This window comes from Anser brachyrhynchus (assembly GCF_964034855.1).
Source record: "Anser brachyrhynchus genome assembly, chromosome: 4".
Classification (NCBI taxonomy): Eukaryota; Metazoa; Chordata; class Aves; order Anseriformes; family Anatidae; genus Anser; species Anser brachyrhynchus.
In genome coordinates this window covers 33,290,145-33,307,668 of record NC_137698.1, presented here as the reverse complement: position 1 = coordinate 33,307,668, position 17,524 = coordinate 33,290,145, and the positions used below count along the sequence as shown (strand labels likewise).

Here is a 17,524-nt window from a genome sequence, read left to right as displayed (position 1 = left end):
AATGTATGGTATATTGTGCTCTGTTCTGATGGAATTTGCGGTTCTATACAAGCTTGTCATAAGTAACTACACTTCATAATCTGTTTACTAATGCTTAGTTTTGACAGCCATTATGACTTATCCCCAAACATTCAGATTTTGCTGCTGTTAGTTGAAGTGAGTTTTCAGGTGCAGTTCAAGGAAGCCCTTATATCTCATGTAATACTGCATGAGATCTGCTTTTCATTGGCCCCCCTTCGTTAGAAAGAATTAATAGAAAGCTGAGGTGGGGTTTTGTTTGTTTGTTTTTGAGTAAACTGTTTCAATGCTATCTGTATTCACTCCTAATATTACCTTTTAGTTAAAGGCATCACTCAAACTAATGTTAGAATAACGTTGCTGTAGACACAGATACAGATAACCTCATTATAATTCCTTTGGGTAACACAAGCGTGATGTTTTTTTCAATTTCTGTAACTATTCAGCCTACAAGTATTAGAAATGTGTATGTTCAATTGTTTTTTCAAGGTCTGCTGAATCCATCATTGAAGATATTTATCATGGAAGAAGTGAGCCCTATGGTTCTGAATTGCTGAATGAATTTCTTAAGTTGTTACCAGAAGCAGAGGAGGTAAATAATGGTTTTACATGCCGCTTATTTTTCTGCAGAGTTCTACTGTCTGGGATCCCAACATGAAGGGCTGTCAAAAAAAAAAATAAAAAAAGGGGGTGGTGGTGGGGATCCAGAACCATCCTTAGGTCAGAGGATAGGAAACCCCTGAGTGCAAAGGTTTAATCTTCATTTTACGTGTGGTATTGAGATTGCAGCATAGTCGTTCCCTTCACATCAGGTAACTTCACCTACCTTAAATGTGCTTTTTAAAGAAAGTACTGCTAAGGTATTTTTGATCTCTGATGTCCCTTATGAGCTTTTATCCCATAAACGTGCTACCAAGGAAAGGAACTGTCCTGTGTGCAGTGCAGAGAACTCTGCACTGCGGGTCAGGAAACTCTGAATCAAAGTATATCCTAATGCAAACAAATTGTTTCACTTCTTTGGCACCTGCCTCATACTTCCCTGTTGCAGTGCCTGCGAGCTGAGTATCGGCAGTCCTCTAGTACTCTCTTACCCCTTATGGTTTGCTGCCTTCGTGGTGCATCTGGGATCTGCTTGCCCCTTGTCCCAGGTCATTAGGTTCCAATGAGGGCAGAAAGGCTGCTCCTCTGTGCAGCACCCATAGAACTTGCTAACATTGTTCAGTTCTCCAAAGGAGACCTCACAGAGGGCACAGAATCGCCAGCAGCACCTTCTGCTCCATCTCTCTGCCCATGATATGACCTACGTGCAAGTGCTGCTTTCTCCCTTCCTGGTCCCACCCTTCAAGTCCAATCAGATGATTTAGGAGGTGAAGTTTCATCAACTGACCTGGAGCCCTGCTTAATGATGCACAGTTCCCTGTCTGCTCTTGTATTTGTACTGACCCATTAGCACATACTTGAGAGAAATGTATACCACAAACTTGACAGAATTACCATTGGAATTGCTTGAGTGTTTCACATCAAGGTGATGGCTGAAACTCAGGAAATTGCTAGTTAACGTCCACATAGAGATCAACTTCACCTCACATGCTTTACCACTTCAAGGTCATACCGTCCAAGCACTCTGTTTCCTCTGTGCAGCAGCAAATCTCAGATCCAGTCACTAGCAAAACACACATTATTTTTCTGTTGACTATTGAACCCTAAATTGAGCTTCTTTTACGGGGAATCTTGTTTAAAAAAAAAAAATGTTGTTAATTTTTTTTTAGAGTTTAGAGGATATCAGCAAGTTTTTTAGAGTTAGAGGATATCAGCAAGTTTAAATGTAATATGAAAAAAAGTGGTGAAAATAGTTCTGGGGGCTCAAAGTGTTTCCCCTTCCCCCTTTTTTGAATTTCAGTGCAAATTCCTGTATTTAAACAGAATTTAACTTTCTGGGATTTATCTCTCTGGTCAGGCAGAGAAAGCAGTGGAGTTTAAGTGACTCGTAGGTAACTATGTATTTGAGTACAGTAAGGTGAAAGAAAAGTTTTTTGTCTTTTTTTCCTCTTTCTGGTTTAGATCTTGGTTTTTATTTTAACACAAGTTGAAAATGTTTCAAAGGGCATACTGCTATGTGATATAAATGTTGTAATTCGACTAGAAGTCTAATGTGCATTGCTGAATTTTGTCTTTTGGAGCATGACGGTAGTCAAAATGCATCCTCGTGCTAACTATTGGTAGGCAACGTGTGGTTTCTGAACCCACAGGAGATGGTCCTCAGTACTCAGCTAGCCACGTTGTAGATAGATCCAGTTGGTGCTGCTCAAGGGTTGAGAGGTTTGTTTATTTCCAGCTTGGTGATTTGACAACAGGCCTACCCATCAAGATAGTGGGGCCAGAACACTTAAGAAGTGCTTTTAAGGAACTGTTCCAGAAATTAACGGAAGAGATTTTGTGATGTAGAGCAGTATTAGAAATTATGGGACATCACATGTTAGATTTGTTCCTGTTCCCAAGGGAAGGCAGGGAAGAAGCTTGTTGTCCGTGTGAAAATACTTGTATTTTATTTAATGAATTCCATGCTTCAGAGATCTCTGTACTCATGGTCAGGAAAAGGAAAGACCTCCTTTCCCCATTGTCATTCTCCCTGTAATTGTTTCATTTCTTGGAGCTTTCACTGCTTCCTGGGAATGGGAAGCTCTGTACAGTACCACAGCTATAGCTGGGGTGGGACGGGGAGAATATGTTGAGTGTGTGTGTTGGTGCTGCTGTAATGGAAAAGTGTTTCGGTGCCTTCACGTCCTCATTCTTCAAGTGCTCAAAGAGTGAGCAAGTCCAATAACTCGTTTGCTACTTGTAGCTCCTAGAATATTAGTGCAGTAAAGAAAATCCATTTCTTTAGGAACCTTAGAGCTTTTGTTGTTTGTCTTTCTCAGCGCTTTTTTTTTTCTAAATGTGTGTTCATTGTTCTCTTTGTATGTCCTGTTCTTTTTTGTTAGTTTATCGTCTGCCTCCTAGTCTGAATACTTGCCTCCTGGAATACAGATTCATGGTTTACTAAGGGGAAGGCATCAGAACCATACAAACATACAAATAATCTGAAGTCACTAGAGATATCAGATGAACGGGTGCTATTTCTTCTGGTGTTCCCTATTTGGTTTAATAGTCCCTAATTGCTTTTTGATCTAGTGGTCATAGCACGTGACATAGCTTTGGCAAGGTGTCATCATGTTGTCCTACTGCTGTCATGTCCCTGCAGAATGTTGTGCCTGTTCTCAGCAAGGTATCCCTGGGATTACCCTTGGACACTTCCCATCCTTTTAAAGACCAGCTTTGTTGTTGTAGGGGTTGAGAATTACCCTGAGAAGAGACCTAGGTGGTTAGCTCCTAAAAAGTTAGTCGTTGTTCAGTTACGTGTTCTGTCTTGGCTGTCCTTTTGCAGTTCCCCTTTGTCTGTCCTTCATTTCGGCAGCTCAGCTATTTGCAGTCACATTTCCCAGTAGCACAGTTGTCTTGCAGGTTGGAATGAGGTCCAAGCACCCCGTGCCAGGCGTATACTCCACCCTGATAGCTGCGTGTTTGGAGATGTCTTCTTCTTTCTTTTATATGGTACCATAAACCTTTAGTCCGTCAAAATGAAAGCAGGGTGGGAGGAACACCATTCCTGGTTGCAGCTGTAGGAAGGGCAACTCTGGACCGCCTCACTCCTTCATTATGACCAACAACCTTTACAGTTTATCTGGTGTGGATAAACACTGGCTTTATACTCTAATCTTATCTAGAGGTGTTATGATATATAGTCACATTACCTCAACATTCTCCTAGTCACTGCTTTGACGTATGCGACACATTTTACACCGTTTCAGTCCATATTATCTCGGACATCTGAGACAGGCATTCCAGAGTCTTTGAGATGGAACAGCTTTTTGGGAATGGAAGCTAAATACTCAGGCTAACAAATAGGTTTACCATCTGCTGTCTTTAGGATTATTCTTTTTGCATTACTGTATTGTGTCAACTCTTTACGTGCAGAAATAGGTGTCAGTACTAGTAATTTTCTAGCTTTTCTTCCAGCTATGAAAGCTGTTGGGATTGTTGTGTGTAAATGGCAAGTACCGTCTCTCTGCTGGGTGGTTTTTTTTTCAATCTGAATAAGACCATTGTTGAAATATTGGCACTGCTGTGAAGGCTTCTTGTCACACTGAAAATGTTTAGGTATTCTCAAATGTTTAATTTGAAAAACTTGACAAGTTCTTGAAACTGGCAAACCTAGAGCTTGCTGCAGTGTTTCACTCAACAGTTCAGGGCTGTGAGTGGCACCAGAGTAGCCGTAGTAGAGTGGATTTAAAAAAAAAAAAAAGAAACAGGAGAAGGTATAAACATTTCTAAATACGTTAACAGGTAAGATAGGTTTTCTGACTGTGTAAGCCTTATTATAAGTCCTGCTGTTTGAGCCTTACAGTGATTAGCAGTTCTGTAAGAGGAAGAGATGCCTATTTGCAACCTCCTTTGCTTAACCCCTCTTGCAGCTCATGTTGATTTCCAAGGAGCCTTTGTTGTGACTGAAGCAATGGCCTTCTCTGATACATCACTTCTGAACAGATTCCTAGCTAAGTTTCTTAACTGCATCCTGTTAAAACAGCTGACAACTGTTACTTACTTGTTATTCCTGTCCAAAGCAGGGAAGCTTTTAACTGCTTGTATGTGCACATCGTCGCGCTGTTCAGCAGGCCCCGACTGGTAGAAGTTGTGAGAGTCCAGTTTTTAATGAGCTAGAATAGCTAGAATTTGTTTTTTAAATATATACAGAAGAGAGCATATCATACTACTAATCAGCTCACCCACACACATGCACGCCCAGGTTATCAACACAGTGTCTTCCTTCACAATCTCTCAAGCCCGTCCTTTGCTCTTATACTGTTTTAAAACCCTAGTCATCTGTCACCTGCTTTACTGGAATTGTTTCTGTCTATCAGCTCTACCCTTTTCAAACCATGTTTGTATAGTAACTGTCCCCTCCTTCCTTCAGTCAGCGCTCTGTATAGCTGATGGTTTTCATCTTCTGCTTCCTTTTTTTCACCCCTTACGTTAGCTACAGGTTTTTCTCCTTTTCTGTTTACCATTAGCTGATAGAGGTTTGCCACTACCAAGCATGTGCCCCATGGTATCTCACCACCTAATACATTAAATGCTTTCCCATACGCCCTCGTGATTTGACTTCATTGTGATCCATTTTAGGGTTTTGGTGGTTTTCAGTTGTGTTGTTCTCTAGTGCCCTGTGTGTTTGCAATGTTATGGAAATATTTAAAAACAAACAAACAAAAAGCCCACCACACACACAAACAACAGAGAAATGTTTACTCCTCAGGACTGTTGCACCTGGCTTTACTTATTTATTTGTAATACGGGGAATATTTGACTTAGTTGATTGGCACGTGGCAAAGCACTTAGAGGCATATATGAGGATGAGTGGTGTACTGATGTATACTCTTCTTCAGAGATCCTGGATTTCTATTTAGGAGTGCAGCATATCTGTTCTATGCCCCAGTAAAATCCCAGTACTTGTTAATAAGTACTGCTGGTAGCCTAGAAATGTCTGAGAACCTGAGTGGCAGGAATGCAGTAGCTCTCCTATCTGTGAGGAATGATATTTACAATAGTCATATTTAGTCCAAGTGTTCACAAATCAAATAAAAGATCAGGCTTTCTGTGTTTCATAACTGAAGCAAATTATTTATGTGAGAACCTCCAGTATCTAAAATCTGATGTAGTGTGCATGGGCATGCATGGACAGTGCAAATGCATATTCCATATACAAATATGATGAAAAAATTAAATTAGTAACTCTGTGCCCAATTTGAGTAATACAGAACTGAGCATACAATACAATTGTGCTGTCTTGCATGTATGCATTACGCTGCTGTATCTTGTTACATGCTGTTGTGGAAAAGATTTTGTTATGCTTGGAGAGAGGAGGTCAAGGCTGGAAATGTTTGAGTTATTCATTGTGATTTTAAAATAAACCACTTTTTTTTTTAAGCTCTTTTGTGTTCTCAGACTAATTATAAACCTATCTATTGTATCTTCTCACATGATTAATAGCAACCATTGTTGTCAATGCCCATAGTTTCTTTGCAATTCCTGGCTGCGTTTGGTGTTTTGGTTGGACTCCCACTTGTAGGAGCGCTGGAGGTTGTTGGTTCTCGTTAGCAAGACTTAGGCAACGTGGCTGTAGAGAGAAGAGGCCTCTCCCATGGGCTTTTGAGTAGCCCTGGAACATGTAGGGGCAGCCATCCAAAACTTTTGAGCTTTGGTGTATAGAAGCTGTTAGTTCAGTTTATAGGGAGTGTCAAATAAGTAACTTTTATTTCTGCTTCGTGATGGGAGAAAGGGACTGTTTCAATCGTGAATTGTGTAATAAAGAGGGAATGCACAACCAAGTGTTGTTGTAACTTCGTTGAGGTGTTGTCCTTAGCCATTCCCCAGAGTATTTCTAGTTTTAAGACAGAGTTAACATGGGATTCAGTCTCCTGTCTGGAAAACTTAAACACATAAAGAAAACCAGGCTATGCGGTGCAGAATTCTAGGACAAAAGGGACCTCGTAACTCTTCCATGTTTGTGTTTTGGTGGAGTGGGTCACTATCCTCTACCTTGCTTGGGTTTGGGGCTTGTCAGGGAAGATTCTTTGTTATTCCTTATAAAGGTAGTTTTGGACATGTAGGGCAAAGACAGTGGTGTTTAAGATGGCTGATGTGGGATGGAAAAAGCGTAACCAGGCTGTGAGCACATCTTTATTTTAAGGATCATTACACAGACTCTCTTTTGGGCTGGCAACTGCCCCAAATTTTTGCATTGTGACATTCACAACCCATCTTATCCATCAGAAGGCAGCCAGGTGAATGTCTTCTGTTTTGCTTGTACAGGAAAATTCCTCTGGGTGAATTCTGGGGTTTTGACACCCTTGTGCCACTTCAGGCATTTTTCCCGGTACAGGGTGGGAGAAAGTGGATTTCATCCAGCGTCCAAAAAAGGTTTAGAAACGTTCGACTCTCGGGGAAGCAAAGTTCACATTAACACTCCACATAGGTAACATTGATTCTACTTACAGCACTGCATTTAAATGTAGTACAGGCAGCATAAGTTAATATTTGTGTGAGTATCTCAGGCTTTTTTCTTTCTACTTTTTGTGCATTTAAATTTTAAAATTGCATCTTTCTTTAAATGCCTGTGGTTACGTGATCTTCATCTTGGTGATTTGTGGGTGGCAGTGGTGTGCTTCTTTTGTTTTTTTTTTTTTGTTGTGTCCCCCCCCCCCCCCAAAAAATCTGAATGCCTGTGTCCTTTATAGCCAAACTGGTATTTGCAATATACTAAAATGAAGTTGGAGATTTTGCAGGTTTTGTTGTTTAGAAAGTAGACCGCTATGTTTTGGGAAGGTTAAAGAACCACCTGCAAAGTCTGTCTGAAATATTTACTATCTCCCACCCCCCACTTCATAATGTAGGGGAAAAAAAGTGTTTATTTGGGTTTTTTTTCTAGCTTGTTTTAACACCTTAGAAATATCAGGAATGTCAAGTCTGGTCTTTCCTGTTTTTTGTTGGCAGACTTCTTGAATGACTCTGTAAATTAGGAGTTTTCTCAGGCCTCAAATAAATGGTATGCAATTTATCTTTAGAAGGAGCTTTTGTCTCAATATTGTGAGTTAAATGGCAGGTTAGGAAATTGCGTTAGGTAGCCTGAATAAAAATTGCTTTTTTGATTGGAATTCTCTTTCTGTCATAAGTTTTTTTTTATTGGTTTGTTTTGTTGTTGGTTTGAAATTTGAAAAGGAAGTTTTGTTATTCTGGGTTTAATTTCCAATTTTTGTTTTCTCTTTGCTAATGTGCTCTCAACACTTCTGTATTTTATGGTATGGAAAAGAAAGAATAGGAATAAAGCGGAACAAAGCGATTTAAAAATCCTTTTATTCTGCTAGTGCAGAATTTATTTTAAATCCCTGATTTATCATAACTTGTGTTGTCTTTCACTATAAATCAGTATTACTCTTTTTTTTTTACAATGTGAAATAAAAAAAAAAGCCACAAACAGCAACAACGTAAAAGAAAAAAAAAAACACAACAGAACTCATGGATATCTTGCTAAATCCTGGCAGCCTGAAAACTGTTGATGCCCTGATGGAGTGTCTCTCTTTCCAGGATATCTTAACAAGCTTCCTAAAACTGAAAAGCAGCTGTGTGAGTGTGGTTATGAATGGGCCTTAAGTGTAATGTCATAAAAAGGAAGGCTGATGGGTAGTGTGTAAATGAGTGGAAATGTACAACTGATACTGGATATGAACTTGTTGGTTGAATGAAGAAATAGCATAATTGTGAGTGAGCTCTGCTTTTGGACACAATTGCTGTGTTGGGAAATGTGGAAGAAATTCCAGTTATACTTAAGTATATGTGCATGTATTTTCCACTTCTTCTGTATAAACATATACTAAGTATGTGGGCAGATCAGTGGCTTGCAGATCATGCAAATATATGGATTTTGGTGGAGCTGGGAAGGAAGATTGACAAAATGAATGCAGCGATAGTTCCTTTACACGTAAACGCTGTCTCAAAATACTGACCACAAATAACTTCAAAATGCAACCTTGCATTTATCTTTAAACTATTTCATATGAATGAAAAAAAAATAAACTCAAGAGCATTAGGTTTTACCCCTTAAGAGAGTTTTAGAGGAAACAATTGAAGCAAGTATCTGGAAAAAAAAAAAAACACGCAGATTTTAGCTGCATTGTGCCAGAGACTTAGGCAGTCTTACGCTGAAAATGCTGAACACAGTTAACTTTAAACTACACCCAATACTTTAGGTTATGCCCAAGTGCGTTTCGTAGTTGAAGAGTTGAGGATCATTTTTCAGATCATCACTTAAGCAGCTGTTTCCTGGCAGAACAAAAATTTAGCTGGAGAATGGCAAATGGACCAGTGAGAAAGAGAAGAACTGATTCTCATGGGGAAACTGGAACAGTGTTGTCCTAAACATTATTATGAGGCCAATTTTTTTTTTTTAAACACCGACTGAACATGTGTAAGGGAGTAGTTGGGAACGGGGAGTTGAGGAGGTACAGATTGATGGTACCATGTTTTTTCCATTGGATTTTGTAGCTAGGGTTTGGGGAGAAGAGTGATGTTACTGGTTTTATTTTTTTCTGGTTGGGATGTGCCCAGATTACAAGATCTTGGACTGTAAAGCTGTTTAGCCACTAAGTGAACTCTTTAACTCCTGTTAAATTTACTGTTTTTCAGGGTGTTTCCTTTCAGAATCAAGTTAATCTTGATCTTCAATAAAATTCTTTGCTAGTGTTTTTTTCTCTTTTCTAGGTAAAGAAATTAAAAGCCTTTGATGGAGATGTATCAAAACTGTCTCAAGCTGATTCCTTCATGTATTTACTAATCCAGGTGCCAAAGTAAGGAGATAGTAGGTTTATTCTGTTCATGATGGTTCTCTTTGGCTGTCAGTTCTAAACCTGTTTGTTTGTCTGCTCCAGTTACGCTCTTAGGATTGAAGCCATGGTGTTAGAGAGGGAGTTCTCACCCTCCTGTGCTTCTCTGCAGGATGACATGAAAATTATAAGACGGGCAACAAAAGGTAATTAAGCATGTTGGGACATGTATAATACTCTTGTTTTTGTTAGCATGTTAATTAGTCTGCTTTATGAAGACCAGAGCTTGAATTTCAGGTACCTTCACTATTAAAAGGAAGCTAACTCCCCTCTGACAAATGCCATCAGGGTGTGTCTGGTGAATCTTTGCTTCCAAAATCAAAAATCTGGAGACTTGGACACACTACCAATGAGTTCATGAAAGCCTACAAACAGTGTATCCTAAGCTGACGCAAGCAAAGGTGTTCATGATCAAATTAGGACAAATCCTTGTCATTTGAATACAGTTCACTCTTTCATGTATCACTGTTGCTGTGATTGAATCCCACTGTTAAACTTTTTTGCTCACTTTCAGAGATCCATGGAGGAAATCACTGTCTAGTTTCCAGATTTCCCTATGTGCAGTTGCCTTTTGAGGTGGCAGTACTGATGGGCTAAAATCTTTACTATGGAGACATAATTCTATTGTTATTCCTTTGTCTTCCCTTGTTGCTGAATTCATGTTCTCTACATTTCACAAGCTTTGAAATACTACGACTGGTTATTCTAAAGCTAATCTGGTATCTTCTGCTCTGTGGGAAAATAACTGAGTTCCTAGTTTCGTTTAACATTAATGCTGACATTTTCAAATGCCTTGAGTACCTATTTGTCCTGTTTCTCAGTATGAAAGTCCTACTTCATGTTGGTAAATTTTCTGACAGACTACTGGAGCACTGTCTAGACTGCTTCTTGTGGGATAAAAAGGCACAGTAGTCAAAATATTCAAATATGAGCACCAGCGCTTAGGATAGTCATTTTTAGTGAAGGGAAAGGGAGAAAAGTCTGGTGTGTTCTTCCCAACTGTGGGGATTGAACTGGTCCTTCCTGACTCAGGAAAATGTCCCTTACCTTAAGCTGAGGTTTGAGTTTGGCCTTTTATTGGGAGCTCTTTGAAATCATTGTTCTTTGTTTTGAGCAACAGACATAGGTGAGGGGAATATGTTATGTATAAAAGCAGCCGCGCCCTATTGTCCTTCATGTCCTTCACCCAGGACCTTTCTGATGAATTCTTTCCCTCCAGAGGAGACACCTTAGTCTCCAGATCCTGCACCAGGTCAGCCATGCAAATCAGACTGAGCTTCCCTGTCTTCAGTCCAGTTGTGTCATCCGCTCCTCTCCATTTGGTCTTTTCACTTGAGGGCTTGTTGATAGCCTGAAGTTGTTTAGGAATTCTGTCTACTTTTCTATACCCATCTACTCTGTTTCTTTCCTTGTAATTAAGCTGCGAGAATATTTACTTAAATCCTAACGCTGATAACCACTAAGGCTTAGGATGGTCTAAATAGCTTGATGGATTCTCATCTCGCCTGCAAATGGATGTATCTCACAGTGACGCTAAGCAGGCTCTTAGTATGCAAAATCTTTAGATGTTGCTTTCTCTCCTTGGCCTTATGAAATCCAGTATTCTCTTTTGTATTCTCTCCTCTTTCTTCCCCCTTACTTCCTCACCTATAGCTTGTTAGATCACAGACTGCTTAATTCGTTATATGACTTTATCCTGCTAATACTGAAATCCAAAGATACAAAGGCTGTCTGTTTCCAAAATGATAGATTAGTGCATTGTGTTGAGCAGTTAAATGTGGGGTAAATTTCAGAATGTGAACTTTGAAGCAAAATAATTTTTAAAAGTATTTATACTGCAATCAAAAGGATTCCACCTTTTATTAGTACCTTACATTAAAAAACAGCTCACATTGATTTTCTTGCCTTAGAGGTGATTTGTGAATTTGCAGTTACTCGGTTTACTGTGCCATTTGTGTAATACTAATCTATTAACTCTTAGCAATCTTGAATTCCTGTCTTTATTTCTAAGGTGCTATGCTCAGTGACTTTTAAACAAGTGTTGTTTTCTGTTCATGTGTGGGGTGGGTGAAGAGGTGTATGAACTCAGAACACTACTGTGCATTTTGCAAAAAGGGCATGTGTACAAGGAAAGCTTCCGTGATGGAAAAGCTTTAAGTGGCAGTTTTATTCCATTTGACTCTTTGCTTCACAGTGAATATAACTTTGTGCTAATCATCTTTGATGTCACTGAAGTAAAACAAATGCCACTCTGAGTTGGTGATCATATAGAAATAAAATAGTGATTCATAATGAGATAAGAATGGAAAATTAAAACATTGTCTGATGTCTTCTCAGGCCTGATGCCTAAGTCTCCCCAAAAAGAGTAATTGTTCAAAAATCCAATCCTGACAGATGGCAATGGATCCTGCGAGGTGCAGAACATTTGCCTCAGACTGAATTTAGTAGGTTGTGAGGATACTTGCATAAGATGCTTTGCACATTGCAGGATTAGGCCCCAAATGTTTTGTGAGCTACTGGGGGTTGCCTTGGAAATACTACACTTGCAAAGCTGAAGTCTGAACATATAGTTGAGGTTTGCCAACTGTGCTTGTGACTTTGAATTATATAGGACCTTTTTTTTCCCAGGACCTTTGAATTTACTGTAGTTTCCTGTTAAAATAAAAATCACCATCTTTAAAAGCTTGATGTGAAGAGCAGTTTGGTAAGTGTGCGTGTATTTGTAAACAATTATTAGACAGCAATTTTCTGTTCCTTACAGAGTTAATGACTTGTGAGGAGCTGCATTCCATATTGCACTTGGTCCTCCAGGCTGGGAATATTATGAATGCGGTAAGTGACATCTAAAATGAGGATGGCTGATTGACCAAACTTCATTGTTAGTATTGCAGTCCATTTATGCCACACACCTCAGCTGTTTCCTTCTTTTTAGGGAGGTTATGCTGGCAATGCTGTTGGATTTAAACTGTCGTCACTGCTCAAGCTGGCGGACACAAAAGCAAACAAACCTGGGATGAGCCTGCTGCATTTTGTTGCTCTGGTATATAAAGGCTATTTTGTTGGTATAAGTAACTGATGCAAATCTAAAGCCATAGATGATAGACAATAGAAGGAGCCGTGTGTCTCAGAAAAAGTGGCTTGTTTAAGGCTTTGATCTTCTTCTTTTCTCCTTCTTACACAAAGTTCACTATTTTTTCTATCTCTGGTCTCCCTATTCAGAAATCCATGGAAAGCTTGATTTTTTAATCTCATGTAGGAGCTTACCTTCATCTAACTTTCTCACTGTAGCTTTTCTCTTACTTTCCTGAATTCTTATAATGTAGAAGTGACTTCTTTTGATAAGTACCCTTTTAATCATCCTACTGAATCTTTTCATCAACATGTTTCTGATTTTTGTTTGTTTGGTTTTTCCACCTTTGGTGACTGACAAGTATTTTTAAAACTGCAGCAGACTTTTTTTTTTTTTAGTTATTTTTCCTTCCTTTCAAACTTCTTGATTTTAGAAGGGAGAGAATTTAAATGCTTCCATATGTGCCTTTGGTTATCTGTGTACAAACTGGCTTAACAGATTTCTAGTCAGCAAACAATGGGGTATTAATTGATGTTTGTGCAGGAGACATTGTATCTGCTCAGACAATAGGAATCAGTAAATTGTTCTTTCCCTAGCATTCCCTATTAATGTGACTAGTGTTCACTGGCAGAAGCAGCTATTGCTGTGGACTGCGAAATGGAAGCTGTTGTTTAATGTTTCTAGTTCTCATCCCTGCCTTTCTTTTAAGTGGCGTCCTCTGCTCAGTTGTGTTAGGATTGCACAGGAAGGAAAACAGTGCAGGAGACAAAACTTTAAATGCCCTCCCAGAGGCTTTAGAACTGTTGGACTTAGGTACTTTGGCATGGTAATGGAATGTTAATGGGTTGTGTGTGTTTTGGTTTTGTTCTGTTTGCTTCAGGAAGCCCAAAAGAAAGATGCTGCTCTTCTCAACTTTTCAGAAAAAATTAGGGATGTTCATGATGCCGCCAGGTAAGCCAAAAGAAAACCGAAAACTTAGGGTTAGACTGTGACTTGGAACTTTTTTATTTGTGGAGCAATGAGGCTCATTCAGAGAAATCTTGGCACAAAAACTGAGATCTTTACAAATGTTTACTATAGCTTTGAGGGCTTCATTTCCATTTGCTAGCAGAAATATGCCTGCAATGTGCCTTCAGGTATAAGGTTTTTTATGACGCGGTCTCCAGAGGTGTTTTGTAGTTTTGTCTCTGTCAAATAACATGCGCATGGATGCTACTTTTAAGAGATCATGCTAAAGCACGTTACTGTTTTCCTTTAAACCAGTTTTCAACTGCCTCTGAGCAGGCTTCAGTACTCTTCCAAGCGTGGTTCCAGATATAAGTGCTGGCCATGGCTTCTATTGGATGTGTTTTGATATTTGGTTTGCTTCTCCATTTCTGTCAGGTGGAAAATCTGAAGGATTTGGGGCTCTGTGTTTTCATCTCAACATCTCTAGCTGCACACTTTTAAACTGTACCTGATTCATACCTTGATAACTCTACTTGCTTTTGTGAGATGTTGCGATTTAAAGCACAAACCTGGAAGCTAGTGATCCTGGAGCTCTACTCCCAGTTTTGCTACTTCCTTACTCCTTGAGCTTTGGGCAATCTATTTACATTATTTTCCCAGCTGTAAAATGGATCCAAGCTCTTATATCTGATGCAGAATTAAGTCATGTCTGTAAAGGACTCTGAAATCTTCTGAAGAAAGGAGTGGCCATGGAGTTAATCAGAAAATTTTTGATGGACCACCTGTGTGGCTCTCTGCCATCCAACCCACACAGCTTCTTGGCAGTCTGCCTCGTGGCCTGCTGGGGAATGTAGCTTCCCTCGGCATCCAAGCCCCCTGGCAAACTACTGGGGAACAGGCAGAATCTGAAAATTGGTGATATTTTTCTAGCCTTTCGGTTCTTTGATCACATTTGTTAATGCTGAAAATCTTCTGCTGTAACTCTTGCTGAAATCTATTCATGGAATGCACTCTACAGGAAAATGAAACAAAATGAAATACATGTCTTACCATTGGGCGTGAGGAAGATCATTATTAGAGACAACTGTCATGTACAAGTTGCTCATAAATCCTTCCAATTAGAGCATGTTAAAACAACTGCCATTATGTACTTTATTTTTTATTATCTCACCTTCTTTCCTTGTAGTCCTTCATCCTCCTCTTTCACAGGCAGAAAAATATAGCCTGTATCATGTACGCCTTTTCTCATTTGCAAAAACACCTATGATCTTCCCAGAGCAGGGAGCTAACCTTTGGAGATGAAGTAAGCAGAGAAAACGCAACACACATTATATTCATTTATACATGCTGTCACCATGTTCTGCCATGTGTACTTCAGTCAGTCTGCCACAAATCTTCAGCCTTACTGTTTTGAAGTCTCTCTGCTGGTGAATTAAGGGTAGTTAGGAGCATATGTGCAGTTGTTAATTTTTACCGTTTTGGAAATATTGGTGCTTTAACTCCAGACAGAGCTCAATTTCCCTGTGAAGGAAATGTCATGGGTATAGAGGTGTTTACCCTCAAAGTGACTGAGGGATCTGGGTGGAAGCTCTCATCATATGGAAAATGCCTCTCCCAGGATAAGATTTAGATTACATCACATGAGAGCTCTTTCCTGTGGTCTTACATTTGTTGAGTTATTTTTGCCTAAAAACAGGAGCAGCTCTGCTGCTGGTATGTGGTGAAGGATGTTCATGAAGGATGAAATGTTACGACTGCTGGGTCGAGACTGTGTGGGCTGCATTGCTGTGACAACTTAGAAGAACATAACGTGCAATTTCATGATGCCTCATGCTGTTGCCAAAATGGGCAGTCCTGGCTGACAATCCCTTCTGACCCCCTTTTGTGCCAGCTTTGGCACTTAAACAGTAACGTAATCAGATGGACCAAGGAAATGATCCATCTGGAAGCAAATTGCCTTGGCCTTTCCTTGGATTAATTTTCAGTTCCCAGATATGGCTGGCCATCTAGAAGATGAGTGCTAGCACAGGCCGCAGGGAGAAAAAAAGGAGCGCTCGGGCAGGGTGGCATTGCACTTTCAGGTGGTAAGGCTGGGTAGGACTGGCTCGAGTTAATTGTGAAACCACACCCCATGGGAATCTTTTCAGGTTGCAAATAAGAAGAAGTGTGCTTATCTCTCTCCTAACTTTCGATTTATACTCTGGAAAGAGTTCCTGAACAGGCAGGTCTTGTTTAAAAGCCAGGTTGCACCTCATCTTAAACATCCATTTTTGATGCGTATTGTGGCTAACCTAGGGGCAACTCTTTCTCACTGATAAGTACTCTCTGTGCATGCGTTTTTTTTTTTAGGTTATCCATTGATAATTTAGAAGCAGAGCTTCAGTCACTGTCTTTCAAAGCAAGATCTGTTAAAGACAGCATTCGACGAGACCCGAAACTCTTTTACCAGATGGAAAGCTTTCTGCAGGTTTGTAGGATATCTGTGTTAATGTGTTACTGTCACCTGAATGCAGTAGCATTCCTCAGCTCAATGTAATTTTTGTGGACAAGTTAATAAACAGAAGCATTGTTTTAATATGTCTACCCTGTCGGTTGTACGAAGGTGTTCCAGATATATGCTGTTTGTCAAGAGTGTTGGAAAGACTGTATTTTTACCAGCAGGGATGTTGAGTGTGCATTGGCTGAGGCGTGTTAGGCAAGCGTGTTTGATGCCTGTGAAATGACTATTGGAGATCTGTAGTTAAAATGTAAGACAATTGGGACTGATCTCTGGTTTTGTACTTAACACGCAGATACTGCACTTCGGGCAGCTGTGACGTTATATTGGATCATGCCAGTTTTTGCTGAGGCTGTGCTATGCATATTAATCCTGATTGTTAGGTGACTGGAGAGATATTGTTAGCAGCTTGCATGCTAAGGGGCTGATTTCTGTACCAATTTGCCCTTCACACAGAGTGTATTATTCTAAGCCATGCCATTACTTCTTGGTAGGCTCTCCTTTTCTTTTTTCCTATCGCAGTGACTTCATAGGCATAAATGTGTATAGCACTTAACTTTGAAGCAGAGCGCTTAGCTTTGAAGCAAAGTTCTTGGTATTTTCCGGGTGATGCCTGGAGAAATATGTATTATACTTCAGTTAAATGTTTTTTCTGTTTCATGCTATAGATAGTTATTAAAAGTGAAAAAGCAGGCGTTGGAACTGGAACTTAACCCACCCTGATTTTCAACTTGCAAGTGTAGTTAATAGTCCTGTAGTTTTACAGGAGATGTGAAGCTGATGAAGAAAGAGGCGGGTTAAGATTGAAATAGCTGTCCTTTAAGACTCTTTAATGTTCTGTTCTGACATGTTTGGGATTTTTTTTTCATTTAATAGATGGTTTTACGTAACACTACAACCTTGTTTAGGCCACATTCCAAAAAAATGTTGGGAAAAAAATAATTTTACAAATACGTACCTTACACAAACACTTCCGGTTTTTGTTTTTAAATTTCAGATGATAACCAAGCTGATTGAAAGTCAGCTTTCATTATCTCATCCTCATGAATAAATTACTGAAATATGTGGGAGGAAGTAATTTTCTATGTATGCTCTTGTCAGTTGTCCAGTTTATCTTCTATCCAGCTTTTTTTCTTTTTTTTTTCTGAACGTTAACAAGTCAGATTTGTTCCTACCCTACTGGCATCATTTGGCAAGTAGCTTTCTGGCAGGTGGGGTTGTCTTAATGGTCACCAGTGCCTCCAGCTGGCTATTCACACTCCAGTGCTGCAGTAGAAGAAGTATTTAGGTGATCATGATGTAGACAGTGTCAGAACAGATTTGTCTGGAAATTAACTTTCTCCCCACATTACTTTGAGTCAGATGTGTTCTCAGATGTGGGACCGTGCAAGGTTGGGAGTGAATGGCTGGTGATACAGACAGGGGAGACAGAGGAGCAACTCCTGAAATTCTTTTAAGTAGTTCTGCTGCTCAAAGTCTAACTACAGGCTTACCGTCTTCCTCCTGATTTTTTTCCAA

The 17,524-nt window shown here is 39.7% G+C and overlaps 1 protein-coding gene across 3 annotated transcripts in view; it reads left to right on the top strand.

Moving 5' to 3' along the window:
- Positions 1-17,524, top strand: part of FHDC1 (FH2 domain containing 1) — a 40,717-nt gene that overhangs the window by 10,875 nt on the left and 12,318 nt on the right. For all 3 annotated transcript variants that reach the window (XM_080590759.1, XM_080590761.1, XM_080590760.1), the window contains exons 4-10: positions 508-610; positions 9,370-9,455; positions 9,537-9,637; positions 12,253-12,323; positions 12,424-12,531; positions 13,442-13,512; positions 15,859-15,976. In XM_080590759.1, coding sequence (XP_080446885.1) covers positions 508-610; positions 9,370-9,455; positions 9,537-9,637; positions 12,253-12,323; positions 12,424-12,531; positions 13,442-13,512; positions 15,859-15,976 — 658 coding nt within the window. The remainder of the gene's footprint in view (positions 1-507; positions 611-9,369; positions 9,456-9,536; positions 9,638-12,252; positions 12,324-12,423; positions 12,532-13,441; positions 13,513-15,858; positions 15,977-17,524) is intronic.